The 23,452-nt window shown below is 44.7% G+C and overlaps 1 protein-coding gene across 46 annotated transcripts in view; it reads right to left on the reverse strand.

Annotated features, from left to right (window-relative positions):
• The window catches only part of CELF5 (CUGBP Elav-like family member 5), a 123,905-nt gene that overhangs the window by 19,715 nt on the left and 80,738 nt on the right, over positions 1-23,452 (reverse strand). For 13 of the 46 annotated variants that reach the window (XM_066635348.1, XM_066635323.1, XM_066635318.1 and 10 more), the window contains exons 4-5: positions 11,046-11,174; positions 10,000-10,079 (exon numbers count right to left, since the gene is read on the reverse strand). In XM_066635348.1, coding sequence (XP_066491445.1) covers positions 10,000-10,079; positions 11,046-11,174 — 209 coding nt within the window. Of the gene's footprint in view, positions 1-9,999; positions 10,080-11,045; positions 11,175-13,701; positions 13,715-13,930; positions 13,951-15,271; positions 15,286-20,779; positions 20,784-23,452 lie in introns of all 46 variants that reach the window. The other 33 variants (XM_066635367.1, XM_066635345.1, XM_066635366.1 and 30 more) reach the window with 3 other exon arrangements.

Raw genomic sequence — 23,452 nt, forward strand, 5'->3', positions numbered from 1 at the left:
GCCTCCTTCAGGCACATCATGCCTCTGGTCAGATGGTCTTTGCTTAGCCACCACTGGATGTCCACCTTCACTGAAGGGTCACACTGATGTCCTTGTGGACTCATCTCTCTATTTTGTGAGAATGGGGGAAGAGCAACTTTTGTAATCATTGCGTGTGGAAGTGAGACCAACTGTCCAGATCCTGGCATGACACCATCATGCCCAACAGATGAGCCAATAACAAAATTTCCATCAGTTTGAACTGGAGTGTCAGGGCCAACAGGTCCAGCATTTCTTATATTCCGTCCTTCAGTACGAACACCTGAAATTTGGAAATGTCTGAGCATATCCAAGTGCTCGAAGTTCTGGGATAGAATTAAGGAGTTTTTGCCCATGTTGACCACACAGCCATGGGTCTGTAGACCCATGCTCCTGTAGGATTGGATTGGTCCTGTTGGACCCATGCTACTGTTGATCTGTCATTGCTTGGTCTCTGGAATGACCACTTTTGGGGTTGTGCACCTTGTCCTTTGCTGAGTTTGGTAGTAGAGGAAGAGGAAGGTCCAGTGGAAAACATGGCAGTTCATCCTTGTTTTTGCCCCACATGGGTCAAAACTTGCTCTGGCCTTTAAGACAAAAGAGCTGACGAAGAGAACAAAAGGACTCAGATGGTTTGAGCTCTCCTTATGTGCAGTAGGGAACACTTTATGTTGCTCTCGACCAACACGGGCTCCAGCATCTTTTTCAGTGTATCTTTGGCTGATTTGGACAAAACATTATCAGAGTTGGCCACTCACATAAACATGGCCCAAGAGAATACAGAATTGGCAACTAATGCTCTGAGAGCATAAGAAATTGCTTCAAAGTTATTTTTTAAGGCTGTCTCAAAATGTTTATCACATAGGTCTCTAGGTTCCCCTTCCCCCTCTGATGGTATAACTGAATGAGAGCTAGGTGCATCTAACCCAGGGACCTTAAGCGAGTCCATAACCTTCTGGGGTAAGGAATACAATTTGTTGATTAAATGCGCATTTGCTCTGCAGAGGGGCCAACCATTCTACCTGCATGGAAAGGTAAAAGCCTCAGGGAATGGAACTTCAGCTGGCTTGGCTGGCCCTTGGGGGAACAGAGTCTTGGAAGACTGAGCACTAGTCCTAGTTGGAGTTGATCCTGCCTTAAAGGGAACACCAAGGTCTAAGGCTTGAATTGCTTTGGCCAAAAGCCTGCAGAAAATTTCTGAGGGGAATAAATGGGTTCAAGTTACCTCAGGTGCCTCTATTTTCCCCTGAAAAGTCACCCCTTAATGGACTAGACTGCTGTGAGGAGATTGAATCACTGAGCCAGGCATTCCCTGTTCTCAGTGGCAAAGCTCAGTGGCAAAGTGGTATCTGCTACCAGGAGTTAAAGAAGATTTTGTCACCCCTTCCCAGGAAATCAAATTTAATTAAGTAAACAAATTTAAAGTTTTCTGGTTAGTTGGCCATAACATTTGATAGAATACAGATATTCTGATACAGTTTGTTTCATTACATTCTGCATTAAGGGCGCAATCCTAACTTGTGCTGGAAACAGACAGGCCAGTGGGCCTGCACTGCATCCAGCACAAGTTTTAGGCAGCTTGTGGCTCACCCTTTTCCCCTTAACCTGGGAAACTTTCCCCCTTAACCCGAGGAAAGCCACTGCAGTTCCAATCGGGCTACTCGGATCTGTGTCACCTAAATAGGCGATGCAAATCTGAGCAGCCCGGGACTGCTCTGGGCTGCCTGGGAACAGGGTCAGCATCTGGCATAACTGACAGATCTGCAAATGGCCAAACCAACTCACCATTTCCCTGAGGCAATTCACAATTTCCCCGAGGCCTATCTCCTCTCAAAGTGGGGCAAAAGTGCTTGACAGCACTCCCAGGCTGGTGCAAGGGACTTGCGTCAGCCCAAGTGCAGGTGTGCATTGCGTCCTAAATTACCTTTCCAGTGATACGTAACATGAAGGTATTATTCATATTTACCAAGGTTTTCACAATTTTGGTCACTTGTGTCAAGCTCAGCTTGTTGGCCACCTAAAGCTTGCTGTCCGGTGCAGTTGCACCCCTTAGCTACTGCCTGCTATAGCAGTTCTCTTGGAGTGGGAAGTGGGTTTGTCATGGTGATGAGAGTGAGAGGACATCCTCCTGCCCTTAAAGTGTGAGACAGATCTGTGTCTTTTCGGTGGGGGAAGGGGAACTCCTTGCTGGTACTAGAATAGGCATGAGGTAAAGAAGAGAAGGTAGAAGGACTAGGGAACCTTAACTACTTGGGTTTATTCTGTTGCTGTCCCTTAAAAGGCTTATCCGACTGCCCTAATTTGGGCCTCTTGGCCCAAACTCTCACTGCCATGGCTTGGTCTACCAGGCCCTTGATCCAATCCAGAAATTGCCATTGGGCTTGGGCTGCCAGGGACAGTTATCTGGGTGCCTTGACTGCCCCCTGAATGTGGCCTGCAGTTGATCCTCCCTTTCACCCCCATCTGCAGATAAAACAGAATCAGCTGCCATACCTTAGCTGTGCACCAAAGCAGTCTCCCGAGGTGCTAAGGTGAGAAGATGGCACCTGGTTATGTTCCCGCATAAAGAGAGCACTGTTGCTGGGGACCATTGAGCAGGTTCATGCAAATGCAAAGTTCTGCTGGACCTTGTCTCCACATGGAGTTGAGTGCTAGGCAAGTGGGGGGGGGAAGGATTGCCAACTCCCTGGGCCTCTCTCCCACCTCTGTTCAGGGGTACGGAGAGCTCAACCTTCCTGGGTTGCAGCTACTGATGACGTGACCAGGAAAGCCCTAGTGTGATTGCTTAGAACTGTGCTTGGCTGAGCTGCAGATTGCTGGGCAGGGTAAGCTTTGCAGCTAAGAGGCCTTGACAAAGGCACAAATAGTCTCCTGGCACCGATCACCTGAGGGTGATCATAGCCAAAACCCCTCCTGCCCCTTGAAGGGCTCAAGCCCTAACTACCCCTGAGGTAAAGATAGGGAGAGGGAGCTTGAAGAGAAAAAAACATGCTGAACATGGAGCTCTACAGGTAGTCGAGCTCCAGTGGAGGCAGGGCCAGTCTGGGAGATGGGATACCCTCAGTGAGAGAAGATCACGTGTTTAGCTGGCCCTGCCTCCTGGTAGTGGAGGTGTAATGGAAGATCAGAAGATCATCAGGTGGATGATGTGGTGTTGCCAGCGATTCCATGTTTTGACAGCTGCTCTGGGAAGGGCAGGGCTGGCTCCACAGCTGTAATCAATCAAGGCCAATGGAGACTCTGATGGACACCTGAGCTTCATTTGACCTTGATGAACTTTGAATGGACGTGGACTCATGGACTGAAGAGATGGCTCAGCTGAGCCTAACTTGGACTTAACAAGGTAGCTCACAGCTGAGCTGAATTTGGACTTAACAAGGGGCTGCAGGATAAAAGGCAGCTTCAGAAGGAGCAAAGGGCTGGCTGGAAGCTGGACCCAGACCCAGAGAGAGGAGCAGGATGCTGACCAAGAGGGCTACCTGACCCAGACCTACAGGAAGAGAGGACTGCCAGGACCCTGCTGGAGGAGACACTCTGCTGGAGATAACAGTGCTGGAGAGGAGGAACTCTACTGCAGAAGACTGGACTGTGCTTTGGAGACTGGATTGGACTTGGACTGGAGAATTCAGACCTTTACTCACTAAGTTAAGTGGAGTTTTGGGGAGGGAAAGCCTCTGGACAAGAGGACTTGCAGGGAGTGTCTATGTTTGTAGCAATAAATTCTCGTTGATTGCTCAAACAGATAAGGAGTTCTGTATTCATTTCTTTGCACACTGCAGCTGCTGTTCTTGGAAAAGGAGGGTGTTAATTAGCCAAAAAGCGGGCATTAGAAGGGAGTTGAGATATTTGGATGGGACAAATTGGTGTGGTCGGCAGGAGTTGAAAATTGGGACAGAACAAGAGGGCATTCACAATCTGTCAGGAAACTGTCCTCTACCTGAGAAGAGGATGGAAAAAGAGAGAGAAAGAAGAGGCAGGGCCAGTGTTGCAGGCTGGTGTGGTCAGGGTCCCGCCAAGATCCACTGCTTTGGCCCCTGTTCCTCCTCCTTGTCACTGTTGTCACTGCTAACCACCTCTCATTCACCTAGTCCTACCTAGAACAATGTTTCTCAGACCCACTAAGTGGGTCATGAGCCAATTTCAGGTGGGTTCCCATTCATTTCAATGTGCATTTTATTTTTAATATATTATTTGATGCTACCATGGTACATGAATACATGTGGAGAAATGTTACAGATTTGTACTATTAATAGGCTACTATATATATGCTTTTAACAATGATAATCAATGGGGCTTACTACCAGGTAAATGTGGGTAAAATTGCAGCCTTTGGGATGTTTGGAGAATTTAAAAAAAAACAACTGATCAGCAACTACTTGGGAGAGTTAGAAGGGTTCTTCATTATTTTAAATGTTTAAATTTATGCTTATTGTAAACTTTTAATTTACTATTTACTTAATTGATTTGATTTTGTCATATGGGTTGTTAAAAATTTGCCTGTTTGATGACGTCACTTCCAGCCATGACATCACTTCCAGGTTAATGACATCACTTCTGATGGGTCCCAACAGATTGTCATTCTAAAATTGACAAATTGGTGCTAAAAAATTTGAGAACCACTGACTTAGCGAGTAAGCAGTGATGGCAGGAAGGTGGTGAAAAAAGATAAAGGACCTGCTTACTTGTTTGTCCACCTGCCCTCTGGTGAATAGGTTATGGCAGCAAGAAGGAGCAGGGCCTAGTTAATGTGGGAGGTACTCAGGGTGCCTTGCCACTAAGTAAGGCAGACAGAAAAGGAAGAGAGGAGGAGCAAGAGACAGGATATCAACTATGAACAGAGCTTACAGTGGCCTCCAAGAGACAGGATCCAAGGCATAAATGCAAGGATGGTGCAGGAGGTCAGCCAGGCCCAAACTCATCAGAGGGTCCACACAGTCAGACTGAACCAGTGTTTCTCAAATGGTGGATCGGGACCCGCTAGGTGGGTCGTGAACCAATTTCAGGTGGGTCCCCATTCATTTCAATATTTTATTTTTAATATATTAGACTTGATGCTACCATGGTATGTGACTGTATTTGGGGAAATGTTACAGACCTGTACTTTTAACAAGCTACTATGTATATTCTTTTAACAATGATAGTAAATGGGACTTATTCCTGCATAAGTGTGGGTAGGATTGCAGCCTAGGATTAAAAATTTTCCTGCTTGATGACATCACTTCCAGTCATGACATCACTTCCAATGGGCCCTGACAGATTCTCATTCTAAAAAGTGGGTCCCAGTGCTAAATGTGTGAGAACCACTGCTCTAAACTATTGCAAACCTAGCCCCTGTGCACATGGGGCCAGGACTGTAAAATACTGCCTCCCCCAACCCAAAAAACATCACTTCTGGTTTTCCATGAAAACTACAAGTGCTGTTTTTTGACATTTTGAAGACCTCAGAAAGCAAAAATCGGAAGTGACTTTGTTGACATTTTGAAGGCCTCACAAGGCCTTCTGGAGGCAGGGGAGGCAATTGGCAGACCCGAAAACAGGACCCAAAAAACAGACCCGAAAAAAGGGAAAAAAATGACAGCAGGGGAAGGTTCTCTGAGCCATCCCCCTGCAGGGATTTTGCCTAGGAATTTGCCCCCCCCAGGTATGCCAGTGCCTATACGCCAGTGCCCAGTACTAGTCAGCTCCTGCAGATTTTCCTTCCCCATTTGCTGATCACTGCCATTATACGTCTCAAGTAAGCAGCAGGGACAGGGGTGCACAGGACCCTAGCAACTTAGCACTGGCTCTGCATAATGAATCAGAAGTAAGTGTGAAGGTCATCTAGTAAAATCCTCCATTCCCAGCTCTGTGTATGCACCATGCTAGAAGAATGCTGAATTCTGCACCCAGGCAATTCAAAGTGGATGCTAGTGGATTCAGAGAGGACCTTTACTTTCTCCTATAGAAAACTCTCTAACAAGTGCTATGCTGTTTAGTGGATTAGCCAGAAATCAACCAGAAAGTACCCCGATTTATCAGGTCAATTAACAAAAACGTTTTTAAATATAAAGAACTAATTCTTATTATAATAATATAATATAATATAAAGAATTAATTCTTATTTTCTATTCACGTATCATTTAGAAGCAATGGGAACTTTAATTTTCATATATATTTTGTGACATTCCCTCCTCGGTGAAGGTGCTTTCTCTCTTTCTCATATAGACATACAAAGAGGAGGGAATGCCTTAGGATGCCGCATGTAGCAATGCACATATGCATCATCCAAAATAAAAATTTTCTTATTTAATGCAGTTTTCTTCAGAAGTCTTATCATACATGCACATACATCATGTCTGCCTCCCCACATACATGTATGTGGATTTAACTGATTAATTCACTGATTATGGTACATCATGTATAGGGTTGCCATTCAGTTAAATTAAAATGATGAATCAGCTTTCTTTAATCAGATGGCAGTCAGTGGCCACTGGGTGCTTGAGAAGGGTATCAAATGTTAAGACCACCTTAACCCTGCTGGTGGTCTTTACTGCACTTGCTGCCTATCGCCATTATCCATGTCCACCTTCTCCTTATCTGCTCCCCTTCTTACATTTGCTGTATTTGAAATGGAAGAGGGGAATGGAGCAGAAGAGGAAGTGAGGAGAAGAGGAGAGTACTGGGCTGGAGTGTCTCTGGAGGGCAAGTGCAGGAGGTGGTGTAGAGGAGAATGCAGCTTACCTGAGGCAACCACCTCAAACCACCATGGGGAGGCAGACATGATGACAGCCCTCTAAACAAGAAGTATGCGGTTTTCACAGTATGAGAATGTAGGTGCTGGGAAATGTTAAAAATAAGTTTTTCCAGCACTTCCTTTTTTGCACTGATTGGCTTTTCCCTTTTGTTGTTCAACCCTCAGATTGTGAGGTGACAAGAATTGAAACCCACATTGCAGAACTAGGCTTTTCAATTCACAGAAACTAGATTGCTGTGTTTTTTTCTCCTAGCTTGGGGAACTCCCTGCCTGTCTCTAGTATTCAGTGTTCTCAAGTATCCATCAGAGACAGTTGCAGAGAAGGTTGCATGAATGAGAAGCTCCATCCATGATGATGTGAAGGGATCCCAACATGCAATGTGCCTTTATAGAGTGTCCTCCTTCCTACAAAGGGGCCACATATATCTCTCTCCTCCTCCCCCCACACCATTAGGCATAGAAAGAATCCTTCTCTACTTCTGGGGGTGAAGGTGGGTGGATAAGGTTCATTAATTGTAACTACTGATCACTGATTGGCCTGACCCTCTGTACTCTTTGGACCATGGACATATAACAGTACATCCTACTCCCATGGGATGGTGCTAAAGGTGAACAATGAAAGGAGGGCCACAGGAGCCTGGGCCATGTCTATAAAGGTGGTTTACAGCATTATATAGCCATACACATCTCATAACAACCATAGACCCTTGTCTATAAGTCGATCTCACAGATTAGGGCAGGGTTGGAGCAAAAAAATCATGGAATTTTCTATGACCTTTGGATAAGTTGGGGGTTAAACCTAGGGGGGTGTCTGACTATAGTTTTGTCTGATTTTACCCTTGGCCAGACTGTACAGTCTCTAATTTATTTAAAACATAGCAAAAGATCATAAGATACATTTTTAATCTTTTTTAAATTCTGTTCTTTGCCACCTTCTTGTAAACACTATCAGAGTAAGTGCACTATAAACAACATACCAGAAAAACAGTAGTTCCCAACCTGGGTTTCATGTACCCCAGAGGCACTCAACAGGACCTTTAGGGGTACTTGAAAAAGCATGGAATAATGGCAGAAAAAGGCAGGTAGTGCTCCAGAATGCCTTGCAGGGCCAACAAGGCAGGTGGCTAGTTGACTGTGAAAGCCCCACCAATAGCTAATTTTTGGTCATCAGTTCATGTATGAACCAGTGATTGAAAACCAGCACAGTAAAAAAGCTGAAACATAATATGGAAAGTGATCAATCACCCAAAATTTCTCAGCACACTTCTGGTGCAAAACAGTGCAAAGGCAGAGTCTTCTGTTCTTCAAACAGAGAAAAAGAGAAAGTATGTGATGAATACATGAAGTCTGGGTTTTCATAGAGAGGAGATGAGGGCTTATATTATTAATAACAAACATTTTGCTAATATGACGGGTACAATTTATGGAAATAGGCTACCAAGGGAGCAAGTGAAAAAGGTTGGGAACCACTACAGGAGAACCATGAATCAAATCCACCTTTAAGGTGTCTGGTGTGTTAAGCCAGAAACTCTCCATATAACATACAACTTAGAACACATAGCTGGGAATGTGCAATTCAATTCACAGCAGAGAGATGAGCAAGTGCAGCTGCATATATTTGCAACCCTTTTTACTCAGAAGTAGACCCACTGCTTTCCATGAGTGTTATTCTTACGTAATGGTGCACTAAATTGTAGCCTGGGATTTTTTTTTTAAATGGAAAGGCAGATCCCATCCTGGTGTTGAATAAAACAGACCTCTGCCAAATGCAAGCATTTGCAAAATGGAAGAAGGAAAATAAAAGGTTAACGTTGGCTGACATTTCCCAGGGAGGTTACTATAGAAATAAACAGCCCTCTAATGATCTCCGAATTGCTTCTAATGATCAAGCCTAAACTCAGGACAGGAAGGAAAAGCTCTGCCCTCTGATTGACCTTGGAGATAAGGCGATAATTTCAGTTTGATTACTTGGCAAAAATTTGTCCAGTATCTATAGTACTTGTAACTAGCATGAACATCTTTAATTTGTCCTTTCATCAAAAAGGCATAGGACTGTTTTAAAATTTTAAGTTTTAATATAATTTTTAAAATGTAATATTTTAAGACATGAATTAAAATTGAAATCAGACCAGAAAAATAAAACACAATTGCCTTAATTAACAAATATGGGTTTCCTTAACTCAAAACTGACCAATAAAACTGATTGCTCCAAAAGCCAATTAGGTGTTATTGTGACATAGCAGGGAACCAACAAGGGTATGAGCCAGCTCTTATTTCCTTGAATCCAAGTTAATATTAGAACTCTTATTCAGTTGCACGTACACAAGTGTAGGATGTTATATAGTAAAATAAATAAATAAAGTTAACAGAGGTGACACCAACCCTAGTGATGCCACTGCATTTAGGCTATGTGTTGTGACCCACCAGCCTAGAAAGCACTTCTCCCTGGCCCCAAGGGGTGGGGAGGGGGAAAGGCAGAAAAATAATGATTGGAAGCTACTTCAGGTTTCACAATCAAAAATCAGAAGTGGTTTCCGATCGCTATTTTTAACTTTTCTAAGGTGCAGACTCCCTGAACCCCCTGGAGGTCGACACAGGGGAAGGTTAGTGAAACCCATCCCCAGCAGTGGTGAGATCCTGAGGATTGTGTCACTGCCTTTTTCCCACCCCTGCAAACACTTGGTGCTTTCCAAACTTCCAAGGAAAAGTTTGGGAACCACTGGTGTACGATATACTTATTTATTCTATATGGTCTGATACAGGAGGAGGTCCATTATGGGCTCTTGCCACAGGTGATGCAAACCCTCGTAATGCTTCTGATGTCAAGCATCAGGTCTGAAGCTGGCCATTCTTTGTTACTGCATGTTGGAAAAAGAAAACCAGTACATTTAAAGTTTCTGGAGGCAACTTGACAGGGGACACCATGAGATGACAACTTTCTGGAATTTTGTGACAGAATTGCCAGATCAGAAGGTTTTAGGGGCAGGCCTCAGAGAATGTGCAGTACTGATGCAGATGCAGTCGCAGCTTGGCATTCCCATCCTGTAGCCTCAATGGCTTAGAAGTCCTTGAAGACCCAAGGAAAGAACTGTGGTGCGTGGAGCCATCACAGGACAGATCTGTTAGCCCATCAGCGGCTCACACCGGCCAATTTCTATCCACCCCAAGTAAGCAGTAAATTTGGAAGATGGAATTAAGCACCAGAAAATGGCCATCCAAGATGAGCAGTACCTCATTCTCTTACTCACAGGCATAGTTTGGCTGCCGTGGAGGGCGTGGATTGCAGCTTGGGCCTCCGTATGAGAGGAGAATTTAACAAAGGCGCAGCCTGGAGAGCATCGAAGTCGAGAAAGGAAAAAAAAAAGAGAAAGGGAGGGACAGAAATAAAGGCAGCAAGTGAGAGCAAAGTAAGGGAAAGTACAAAGCCTAGGGAACAATGCCCTACTCATACAAGAGGGTCAGGATCCTGTAATCCTCTTTGTGCCTGGCCTTGTCCTATGTCCTCCGTATGGTTTTTACACCTCTCTGACACTTTGAGTGCCATTAAGGGAGAGCACGGAGCTGACAGTTCCCAGTGGCATTTTGGATGAAGTGTGATTATTCTCAAGGGTGCCTCTGTCTTTGGCAAGCTTCCTGATGGTACACTCTTGGCAAGTACATCTAATCACAACAGGCTAATGTGCAGCTTTGGTACATGTGCCCAAAACACAAATCTATTTACTTTAACAAAAAGTGGGGGGAAAGGGAATTGTTTTTTACCTATGTTGATAACAATGCTATAGTTACAATAACATCACTGCAGGTATTACAAGATTTGAAAGAGATCTCTACAATCGTTTTTTAAATAATGCCTGCCAATGAAATTTGTTTCTTGATTAATCTTGTTTTAAAAACAGCCCCCCTCCCTACCATTTCTAGCCCTCATGGTTAGATCTGGAATCCTGAAGAGACACACCAGTAGCCATATCCATCTATGCTCCAGTTTCAGATTTGTTTAACTTACCATGGCTCCCAACGAAGGAATCTTGGGAACTATAGTTCTCCTTTAAACCCTTTGTTTAAAGAGCAGATAGAAATATATCAATGGACAAAGGAATACAAATAAAGAGAGGTCTTTTATTTTCCAGTTAAAAAGGTTTCAACTATATTGTGAAACCACATTTCCCAGAGTTCTTTGGGGGATGCTCAGATTGCTAAACTGGTTTGAAACCAGATTGTATTTGAAGTAGGCAGAAGCTTCAGGAACAGATCAAGTTGTTCCCACTCCAAGAGGGACACAGAATATCAAACAGACCTTTGCTGTTGCCGTCAGGCCCTCTGAGCACTGTACATTCGTCGATGACTCCAAATGGTTCAAAGAGCCGGAGAATGTCATCTTCAGATTGCTGCTTGTTCAACATGCCTACAAAAAGTTTCCTGTCTCCTAGAGGCAAAACACAGAACCATCAACTTGCGGTGAGACTCTCAGGACTGTGGAGAAACAGATGGGGGTGAGGATGGCTCTAGCTCCCCAAGGAACCCAAGAGCAGTCTGTTAAGGGTGCTGAATCATCCTTGTTAGAGATTCCCAGTTCCTTCAGAGAATGACATTTCCCAAGAGTCCAAGGGTGGGGAAACCACAGCAATATAATGTGTTTTAAATGTATTAGAACTGCCTCTGCAGAACCAGGGAAATGTGGGTGCCTATGATTCTGCAGAAGTGCAAAAAGTCATAGAATGCGATACCAGATGCAGAAAAAGTGCAAGTGTGTGCGTGCACCCACACACACCCTACGTTTTTGCCTTCTTATGGCTGTGGAGTGCTTGAAAGTGTTTGACTTTCCCAATGTGCTGTAAAGCACATTTGTGTCTCCTTGTGAGTCGGCTGGGCCGGTGCAAGGATGTGCGCCGGCCCACAGAGGCTGTGTCCAGTCTCCGTGCCAATTCTGCTATGGAGTCTTGCATCAGCTGAGCTTGGCTGACGCAAGGCCCTGGGGGTGGGCAGTCGGGGAGCAGGGCTGGGATCCAGCTCTTATGCCGGATCCCAACGCCCGTTCCTCAGGAGATGGCGCAAGTCTGAGGAGACCCATAGGGGCTACAGTGGCTTACCTGGGGGGAAGAGTTTCCCCTTACCTCTGGTTGAGCCACTTTGGTGCCCTATCTAGTGCTGGATGCAGTGCAAGCCTCCTGGTTTGCCTGTTCCAATGCAAGATAGGATTGCGCTGTTTCTCAGTGCCACATACAACACTTCTGCTACTCTGACATAATTGCCTTTTAGATTTTGAAAGCGCTGATCTGCTAGCTTACAGCAAATCTTCCTCTGTACACATACTCCTCTGTGTTCTCATAACAAAGAGGAACAAGGCCTTTGTATATTCTTTAGGTTGTCAATTTTGGACTTTAAAAAGAGAGAAAGATGGTAGAACCATTTTTTTTTTTTAAAGAGAAAGACTGTGAAATCAGTGGGCCAGAGAGGAGTGAAATGTCCCTGAATCTCATGTAGATTTCAGGTCTCATGTGCAGCTGTTTACATACAAATGACAGTACCACGGGAGATGTGGTATATTTACCTGCCCACATTCACATCCCCTAGCTTCATTTAAACAGAGGAGTCATCTCAGCAAAATGATGAAACTGTGACATTTGTTGGAGTAATGCCCCTGGGGCAGATGTGGGAGTAGGTGGGGGGAAGAAAATTGGATGTGTCAAGCTACAGCTTCCAAGGAACTGTGCAATAAGCTTCCTTATTGTAAGCGACAAGATCAGAGGGATTGGCTTCAACAGGAAACCAAATCAACATGACGTGTGTCAAGAGAAATTGCAGAGGGGGTGCTCTCTGTTGGAGAGTGTGGTGACCTGGAAATATGTTCCTTTTTCAGGAAGGAATGGCAAGCTCCAAATGCGAAAGGGCAGCTATCCCCAAACTGTCATGCTGTGAGAGGTACACTAGCCTAGTGGGCTGCAAGAAATAAACAATGAAAGAGTGCACACAAGTCTAGAGTACTCACTGATTAGGAGGATACCCACTGATTCTCTGCATCATTTACTGCTCTGGTTTTGCCTTTCCTCCATTAGCCTCTATTGGGTGTGGGTAATGTTGCTGTGTCTCTACATCAAAGTATAACTAGATCATTGTGATCCCAAAAATGCAGCAGAATCACACCCCATCAGAGGAGGCTGCTTCTTGAACTTTGGCATGAGTTGCTGTTCTGAATTTGCCTCCTTCCAGTTATGAGGCACACCAGAAGAGAGAGAGGCAGAGTCCCTAAAATGGGTAATTCTTGCTTCTTAACTAAAAGGAGGAAAGCTTAGAGCAGTGACTGGTACAGCAACCCTCTGCTGGGGATGGTGATTCTCGCCTGACTCTGCTGCATGTCTGATTGAATGATCAATCATTCCCAATGCAAGCAGAGGAATCTGCCTATTGCATGATGTACTCTGAAAGTAAACTTCCTTTGGGCACAGGAGTGAAGGAGGCCTCCACTTTTAATACAGAATAAAAAGTCTGCCTTGCATTTCAGAAGTTTGGGGAGAGGAACCTTATAGGCTACAAAACAGTCCTACACTGTGCACACCTTTCCCCCCCCCCATGCCATTATGAGCAGTACTTAACTGTGGAAAATACACTTGTAACAACTCGCCTTGCTGCCAACAATATGTAACAATGAACACTAGAAAAACCAAGAAGCGAAGCATTTATAAAATGAAAGAGGGTTGGTTCTTTGTTTAGTTACATGACCGACACCAACACCTGTATACATGCAAACAAGTATAATCTTTTCTGTGGTGATGGAAGGCTGAAATCGCACATGCATTAAAATGTGCTTTTATCACTTGGGAATCTTTTGTGAAGGTTCAAAGATCAGCCTGGCTAGGGAGACCCTCTGATGGGTCAATGCCATCAGAGACCCTCTGATGGGTCAATTGGCTGGCCCAATGCCATCCTTACAGCTGTGCTTTGTCCTCATCTACCCATAGCTGGTGGCTGATCCAAATCCAGTTAGAACTATACTTTTTGCTTTTGACCCTCTGCTTCCTGCCTGTCAGTGCCAGAATTGGACCACCCCATTTGCAGACTTTTGTGTAAACCATGCTACATTCTGAATGTCAGGACAATCCACCTGCTGAGAGCCAGATGAGATACAACTGGCCATTCTGTGATTGCAACTCCCAGTGTCATTTTCTTTGAAAAACCAACTGCGCTGGGGAGGGGAAGCGACACTGGGGGGGAGGGGAGGGATTGAACTCTGTTCTTTTACTGATTGCTCCTCTGAGCCTGATATTACTTGTGGAGCAGAAAGCTTGTAGCCCCTCTGCCATTAATGAAATGGGGCAATTTGGATTAGGGTTGCCCTGCATGTTGGACCCTCACCACAGCCCATCTCCAAATTAAGCCCCTGATAGCTGCTGTTTGAAAAAGAAAACGATGCTGGGAGGTCCAGTCATAGAACAGCCACGTCACATCTCATTTAGTTGCAGGACAGGGGAGTACAGAGGATAAACTGCAGAACTTGGGACCAGGGTGAGCTGAATTCAAATCTCTCCTCTGGGCTGAGTTGCATGTTAAAATAGACACTGTGCTGTCACAGAACATGTAACCGCAAGTTGAGATTAATATGAAAAATGAAGTGCCTTGGTTACAGGGGGAAAGGTGGGATAGGAATGCATAAAATAAAAATAGATAGCAGCAAGGTACAACAGCTCAGTAGCACCCAATAGCCTCTCTCTTCTGACTACCTACTGCCTGAAATACAGAGCAGAGGCAGTGAGAGAATATTTGCAAAGAGGCACAAATGACTAAGGCACCAGAAACAAAAACACAGAAGGCTCTGCCCACTGTGGAATCTCATTCACCATCTCACACAGGTTGCCCCAAGTGGATGGCCTGCCTTAACTGATGAGTGTCTCAGGCTTTGATGGCCAAGCATCTCGCAATGTGAGTCATTGTGGCAACCCACACATTCGTTAAGCACACTTGGGGGAAAGGGATGTCCTGTCCTCCAAATTGCCTCCTCCCAGTCTCATTATTTATTACTAGCAAGATGCCCACAATTACTAATACAATAAGTGAAGAAAAAACATTAAAACCTGCTAGCCAATTTAATTTGGGACACATTTGCATCCCATACAAATGTTTGTTAATTGAAGCATCCCACTATCTTTAAAGAGACTTACTCTTAGGAAAGTGCGCATAGGACTTCAGCCTCATTCTGACATACATGGCGCTGTACAGGGTAACATAAGCAAAAGGAGAGGGCCCTGTCCCAAGAGCTTAATATCAAAATTTTCACAGTGGATAGAGATAATTTTTGCTCCCTTCTGTCAGAAAACCTGAACTTGGGGGTGTGCACATGTGTTGTCTGACAGAACATTTCAATAGACAAAGATTTAGTATAGATGAAAGAAAGACCTTCTTGACATAACAGATAATTTGTTCAGGGAACTCAGTGCCATAGGATATGACAATGGTCATCAGCTTAGATGGTTTTAGAGATTAGTAAAAATGGATGAAGATGTGTACTAATGGTGTCAGTTATCATACTGGGAGAAGGCAAGCTGATCACAGAGAGTAAGACCTACTAGTTCGCACTTATGCATCCTTGCCTGCTTTCCCTTTTTACTGGGTCAGCAGCTGAATGGGGAGAAATCTAGTACTTTCTGTCTGCTGCCACCATCCCAGCTATAGAAACCAGGGGAGAAGGCATCTGGGAAAAACACCCCTCCTGTTTGCACTGAGTACAAATCAGTGCAAATCAAGACCACAGTAGCGTTTGCAAGAGTAATCAGACACAACAACATACTAACCCATGAAGGTGGACTAGGAAGGCAAGAGTCAAAATGTAACCAGTTTGTGGAAATCAAAAGAAAATGAATTAAATGAGGAAAAGACAATTAGAAGAAGTACAAGCAGGCTGATGGAAAACTGGTGAACTTGACTGGATAAACGCAAAGGAAAAAAGCTTGACAAAATGAGGTACTATTACCTAATGCCTAATAGAGCTGGGACACTGCTCATGAACAAAGTACACAAAGACCCACAGTGTCCCTAAACAGGTGAGCTTGCAAGCTGTCTGGAAGCAGGAAAAGAGTAAACAAAGCAAAATAACTGTTCTTAACACATCTAGCTAGAACTACAATTCTCTCAGTAGCTACTTGCATTGCCCAAGGAATCCTGGTCCCTGCACTTACTGGAGAGTAAACTACAAACCAACGTTAGATTTCACAGCAGACCAAGCAGAACACACAAGCTTTCTTGTGTTTGGACTTAAGGTAACCGAGGTTTGATTATATCATCAAGTTACTTGATTGAAGGAGTGAAGCCCACCTGGCCTCACCATTTCATCCCTTTGCTAGATAGACAGGCTTAGCTGGCTAATTAGTGAGGCTTAGCTACTCCAGAAAGAGAAAAATGAATCAAATCCACAAATGGACATGGTTAACTGGTAATGACAGGGGAATCAGCAGCCCCGTAGTTGGAAGCAGCTGGGGCTGGTGGAGAGACATCTGCTGCTGGTTCCTTTTCTGAAGTTGGCTTCTACCCCTCTGCCCACAGGTACATCAGCATTTGGCGTGAGTCGAAGGGCTCTTTGCCTGTAGCTCTTCACCATGTCAATAGAGACCTGGGAGGATCAAGACCTTTGGCCTTAAGTTGTTGAACACCCTTAGATCTCTGACTGTCAGCCCTGTGCTCTTCTTTCTTGCCCATTGCCTAGCTTGCAATGGTGAGACATCTGCAAGGAGACTAGAAGATTCTGTGACAGTATTCAGTTTAAGAGTTGTGGGAGTGATGGTGAGAGTGATGGTTGGCTCTGACACAAGAGTGGCCTTATAATAGGAGGTCAGGGGGTAGGTGGTGACCTCTGCCTCAGTGACAGGGGGCAAGGGGTGTGCAGTAACCCAAGCCTCAGTGAGAGGAGGGCAAGAGAAGTTGTGTGTGGTAGAAGGAAAGATAGGAAGTGCTTTAAGCTTGAGAGCCTCTAGTGGCTCTCAACACAATTGAGTGTTGTGCCAGAGCATGTGTGGTTAAAGTCTATGACATAAGAACAGCCCCGTTGGATCAGGCCATAGGCCCATCTAGACCAGCTTCCTGTATTTCACAGTGTCCCACCAAATGTTCCAGGGAACACACAAGACAGCAAGAGACCTGCACCCTTGCATCTGACATTCTGACATAACCCATTTCTAAAATCAGGAGGTTGCACATACACATCATGGCTTGAATCCAGTAATAAACTTTTCCTCTGGAAATTTGTCCAATCCCCTTTTAAATGCATCTAGGCCCGATGCCATCACCACATCCTGTGGCAAGGAGTTCCACAGACCAACTACATGCAGAGTAAAGAAATATTTTCTTTTCCTAGCTCTCCCAACACTCAATTTTGGTGTTGTGTAAGAGGGAAAAGAGTATCTCTTTATCTATCCTTCCTGTGCATAATTTTGTACGTCTCAAACATTCCCCCCCGGTGCCTCTTTTCTAGACTGAAGAAGCCCAAACGCTGTAGCCTTTCCTCATAAGGAAGGTACCCCCCATCATTTTAGGGAACAAGTTTATCCTGCACTGGAATAGGCAAGCCAAGACAGTGCAAGATAGGAGCCAGAAGCAGCTCAGCCAAAGGCAAGGGGAAACTTTTCTGGCCACTGGCTCCTACAGGTCTCCCTGGACTTGCGCCACCTCAGGAAGTGGTGCAAGTCCAAGGAGAGCGGAGTGGCTTGAAGCAGCTCCGTTCTCCCCAGAAATGGGGGTTGGGATCCAGAATACCTGCCGGATCCCAGCCCCGCTGCCCGCCCAACTGCCCCTGGAGCCGCTCACTGCCCACCCTCCCCTGCCCAGTAATGCCTCCCTCCCGCCTCCTCCCCTCCTACCTCTTTCTTCTTGCGTTGGCCCAGTCTGAGGGAGGAAGCCTGCGTGGATGCTTGCATCAGCCCCCGCAGGCCAGCGCTTCTCGGAGTGCTGGCCCAGCTTCCTTTCAAGGAGGCGCGAACATGCCTTACAGCACGTTTGTGACCCTCCTGGGCTGGCGCAAGGGACTTGCGTCGCCCCAAGAGCGCATATGGATTGTGCCTTTAGTCGCTCTCCTTTGTACCTTTTCCATTTCCACTATGTCCTTTCTGAGATGTGGCAACTAGAACTGGACGCAATACTCCAGGTGTGGCCTTACCATTGGTTTGTACAACGGTATTATAATATTAGCCGTTTTATTCTCAATACTTTTCCTAATGATCCCAAGCGTAGAATTGGTCTTCTTCACTGCTGTCGTACATTGGGTCGACACTTTCAAGCTGTCCACCACCACCCCAAGATCTCTCTCCTGATCTGTCACAGACAGCTCAGAACCCATTAGCCTATATTTGAAGTTTTGACTTTTTGCCCCAATGTGCATTACTTTACACCAGAGGTCTCCAAATTCCAGCGGCACGCGGAGAGCCTGTATCTGGCCCACGACCAGCTTCTGATCCCCTGAGAGCCTCTGGCCCAGTTGACCAAACACAACTTGAGTTGTGCTTGTGGGGTGGGGGTTCATTTAATTGCATGCTTTATTTCTTGGGCTGTGTTGGTGCTTGGAGAAATCCTGGACATTTGAGCCCATTCATTCATCTAAGTTGCATCTCTAATGTATTTATTTAAATTTTATATTTAATTTTTTTTCCTAGCCCTCAACGCTGTGCCAGATATTTGATGCGGCCCTTTGGCTGAAAAGTTTAGAGACCCCTGCTTTACACTTACTTACATTGAAATACATCTGCCACCTTGCTGCCCATTCTGCCAGTTTGGAGAGATCCTTCTGAAGCTCCTCACAATCACTTCTGGTCTTCACCACTTGGAAAAGTTTGGTGTTGTCTGCAAACTTAGCCACCTCACTGCTCAACCCTGTCTCCAGGTCATTTATGAAGAGGTTGAAAAGCACCAGTCCCAGGACAGATCCTTGGGGCACACTGCTTTTCACTGCTTTCACCATTGTGAAAATTGCCCATTGACACCCACTCTCTGCTTCTTGTTCTTTAACCAGTTCCCAATCCATGAGAGGACCTGCCCTCTAATTCCCTGATTGTGGAGTTTTCTCAGTAGCCTTTGGTGAGGGACCATGTCAAACTCCTTCTGAAAGTCCAGATAGATAATAGCCACAAGATATTATCCATGAGATTTCATCTTTGATTAGGCATTCCACCATCTTACTTGGTATAGATGTTAGGCTGACTGGCCTGCAATTTCCTGGGTCCCCTCTCTGTCCCTTTTTAAAGATCAGTGTGACATTTGCTATCCTCCAATTCTCTGGCACTGTGGCCGTTTTAAGGGACAAGTTGCATATTTTAGTCAAGAGATCAGCAACCATCAGTTCCTTAATAACTCTTGGGTGGGTGCCATCTGGGCCTTGTGACTTACTGATCTTTAATTTGTCAATTCGGTCTGAAACATCTTCTCTTTTAACCTCTATCTGACTTAATTCCTTTGCCGGGAGGGGCCATTCGGGCAATGGTATCTGCTTGAGGTCTTCTGCCGTGAAGACAGATACAAAGAACTCATTTAATTTCTCTGCCATCTCTAAGTCTCCTTTTATCTCCCCTTCCCCTCCAGAGGGTCAACTGCTTCTCTGGTGGGTTTCTTGCTTCTAACATATTTGAAGAAGCTTTTATTATTCCCCTCAATGTTGCTGGCCATGCATTCCTCATACTCTCTATTGGCCTCCTGTATCACCTTCTTATATATATTTCTTTTGCCACTGTTTATGTTTCTTTTTATTCTCCTCATTAGGGCAAGACTTCCATTTATGTGTTTTGCAAATATGTTTTTATTTTGTTTTTAAATTATTTTAATTAATGTTTTTAACCATTGTGTAAGCCGCCTTGGGTCCCTATATAAATAAAGTTAATAATAATAACAATAATAATAGCAACAATAACAATCTGCGGAAGGAAGCTTCCTTACCCTTTGTAGCCTCTCTAACTTGGCTTGTTAGCCATGTGGGCACCCTCCTGGACTTAGTCAAGCCCTTCTTCCTTTGCGGTATACACTTCTGCTGGGCCTCTATTACTGTTGTTTTAAACAGACTCCATGCACTCTGGAGGGATTGGACTCTTTTTACCTTCCCTTTCAACCTCCTTCTAACCAGCCTCCTCATTTGAGGGAAGTCTGCTCGTCGGAAGTCAAGAGTTTTTGTGAGAGATTTGCCTGGTACTCTTCCCCTGAAGTGCATGTCAAAACGGATCACAGCATGGTCACTGTTCACTGATGGCTTAGTAACATTTACATCTCTAACCAAGTCCTGAGTACCACACAATATTAAATCCAGAATCACCTGTCCTCTGTTGGGGGTGTGTGGCTTGCTGCAACAAAGATGGCAGCATAGAAGACCAGCTCCACTCCAAACCTGCCTATTATGGAATAATTAAATCTGAACCTACATAGAAAGATTAAGAATAACTGGGAAAGTGTAACTAGATCAAAGAGGATACCACAAACCAAAAGATTGGAACGCTCTCTGGAAGAGCAGGAGCAAGCTGAATCTGCAGAGTCCTCCCTGGAAGATTCTACCAAGGATAAAGCCGGTGAGATGAAAGGGAAGGAGCACAAAATAATGAAGATAAAATAGATGTTGACCAATGTGGTGATATGAAACTGCTGTTACAGCAATTAAGAAAGGATTTACTAATGAACATGGAAGCTATTATTGCTCCATTAAGAGAAACACTTTCTAACGTGGAGGCTAACATTGAAAATGCTGAACAGATAGCCAATGAAGCATTTGAAATGGTGCAAAAACAGCAGGAGAAGACTGATATTATGGAAAATGAATTTAAAAGACTGAGAGATAAGGTTGAAGACCTTGAGAACCGTGGCTGTCATCAGAATTTGACTGAGAAACTTTGAGGGAGAAAGGAGAGAAGAGTTAAGGACATAAGTACAAGGTTGTTTAAAGATGTCTGCCCTGACCTGCAGATAACAGAAAAGCAGTTAGAACATGTTCATAGAGTTGGTGGAAGGAGAAATCAGAATTGGTGCAGAGATATAACTGTAAGATTTGATTTCTATACAACAAAGGTGGCCGTCTACCATGCTTTAAGAAGTGCTTTAAGGAGTAAAAACAAGTTAATATATGAAGGAGTGGACATAGAGATATATCAGGATCTGGCTTCAGAGACAATTCAGAAACAGAGAGAGTGGAAAGTGTACACAGAAAAGCTTTGGAAACAAAATATAAATTACACTTGGGGCTTTCCGTTTAAACTGATTGTCTGGGGTGGACATAATAATACAAGAGTTATGATGGATGAAGTACGGCTGAAGGATTTTTTCAAAGAAATGAAGATACAACTCCTGGAAAAAGGAAGAGAAAGGATCCTGCAAGAGGAACATGGATGACAGTGGAGCAGGGTTGAAAGAAAAAAACCCAGAAAAAACAGACTTTGTTGAACTTTCCCAGAGCAATTGAACACCTGTGTTTTTGGGCTGTATGCCAAGTAGAAGGACATAAGAGCCAATTATAGTGGAACCGAATTGAGATTATTAAGAGGGTTTGTGAAGAAGAAGATTGAGGAATTAAGAATTTAAGTATTATATAATAAGTACAGAATTGAATTGGTGAATGAGTTAGAATGGGTTAGATTCTGATAATCGAATCACCCACTACAAGAAGACCCCGACCCCCCTCCCGCCGAGGAGTATCCTGAGTGCGTTCAGATACGGACCTGTCCCCTGAAGAAGGGGTCCCCCCTAGGGAATTGTTTCCCCCCTCTCCAGGATGACATCCTCCAGCCCCGAGACGTCTTACCCGGGCAGGGCTCCCCAGGTCTTGAAAAGTGAAAGCACAGCAATTGCGCTCTACTTCTGCACGCTTTCAAGACTCCAGGAGCCTTGCAGGCACTTAAGCAGGGCTCCCTGCACCCCAGGAAGGCTGCTGCAGCGACTGGTGAGTGCATCCCAGTCCCTGCAGCCCCCTGAGCGATGCGATCCTGGTGACCACGTCTCTGCCTTCCCCCCACCCTTTAAGGGGAAAGTGACCAGGGCTCTCAGGCTGGGGCGTTGAGACACCCCAGTTTGAAAAGCCCTGATATAAGGGACAAGGGGCCTAAAGTAGCATTTCTTCAATGAGCTAATTTCCTATATACAGAAAAAAAAATTAATGGGATAACTTAAACCTGTGGTCCCTTTCTACATCAGGATTTCTTCACTCTGCCTCTGACAGCCAAAAAGATAGGGAGTTAATTCTTTTTGCCTCTGATTCATCCAAAGTACCCCCCCACAGGCTTTCCCCATAGTGAAATTGCCACTCTATTCTTTGTGTCACATAGTGAAAAAGTATACTACTACTTACCACTGAAGTTTGTTTATGGCCTTGAAGGTTGGTTGTCTAGAAATAACAAAAATACTTGTATTTTTTCTCTCTTCTCTTCTTTTTTCCCACTGTTGGAGTAGCGTTTCTGAGGAAACCCCTAATTTCCCAGAAACTGTTGTAAGTCACCACCAGATGGGCAGGTTGGGCAGAGGAAGGTATGTGTGGGAAAGGGATAGGAATAGCAACGGATGACAAACCACAGTCGGTTTTGCCATCTGAAAAAAGCAAAACAATACATTTTGGAGAGAATGGAAGATTTTGTGCATGAAGATGTATCTTGGGAGCTATCCTGTGCCCACCATAACTTGTATGTTAGATTGTACGTTCTTTGGGATCAGGCACCTGTCTTTTTTTTTTTTTTTTTTTGCCAAATCAAAGTCTATAAAGCACCATAAGAATAAATCATGATTAAGCCTGAACAAAAGAACCTCCCTGTTAGATTAGGCCAGGGGTGCCCGAACCCCGGCCCGGGGACCACTTGCGGCCCTTGGGGACTCCAAATCTGGCCCACGGGGAGCTCCCAGTCTCGAGTCTCTGGCCCTCCAGAGATTTGCTGGAGCCCATGTTGGCCCGACACAACTGCTCTCAGTGTGAGGGCAACTATTTGACTTCTTGTGCGAGTGGTGGGACGAGGGCTTCCTCCACTGCTTGTTGTTTCATGTCTGTGATGCTGCAGCAGAAGTGAAGAAAAGGCTGGCCTTACTTTGTGCAAAGCCTTTTATAAGCCTTGAGCTATTGCTAGACCTTCATTCATTCATATAAGTTCCACGTCTAATATATTCATTTACATACCTTTACGTAAATTTATTCAAATTTGAAATGTAAATGAATTCTCCCCCCTCCCCCTGGACATAGTGCCAGAGAGATGGTGTGGCCCTCCTGCCAAAAAGTTTGGACACCCCTGGATTAGCTCATCAGCCTGACACCCTGTGACTCGAGTGGACCCTGGAAGTGGTTTCACCAGATGCCTCCAGGAAGCTCTCAAAGCAGGGCATGAAGGCAATAGTTCTCTCCCACCACATGGTGTTCAAAGGTATACTGTTGATTCATGGGGATTCTATATAGCCATCATGTCTAGTATCTATTTGTATAGATAGAACTGTATAGATGCCCTGTTTCCCCTCCTATTTTTTGCCATTTTTTCCTCTTATTTTTGGACACATCTAACTCCCCAGAAGCTCCTGTGCATCTTCAGCAGTCTGCAAATGGCTAGGACATGAGCAGCCTGCAGTTGCAGCAGACACCTTGTGTCCTTCATCTGAAGTGTCTTTGTTTATTTAATGTTTATCCTCTCCACATGAAAGGGAACTCAAACAATATGAGCAATTAAAACATTAAGGGCACAATTCTAACCAGCTTTCCAGCACTGACCTAGCTGCAATGCAGTCCGA

This window comes from Tiliqua scincoides, chromosome 8 (assembly GCF_035046505.1).
Source record: "Tiliqua scincoides isolate rTilSci1 chromosome 8, rTilSci1.hap2, whole genome shotgun sequence".
NCBI classification, from domain to species: Eukaryota; Metazoa; Chordata; class Lepidosauria; order Squamata; family Scincidae; genus Tiliqua; species Tiliqua scincoides.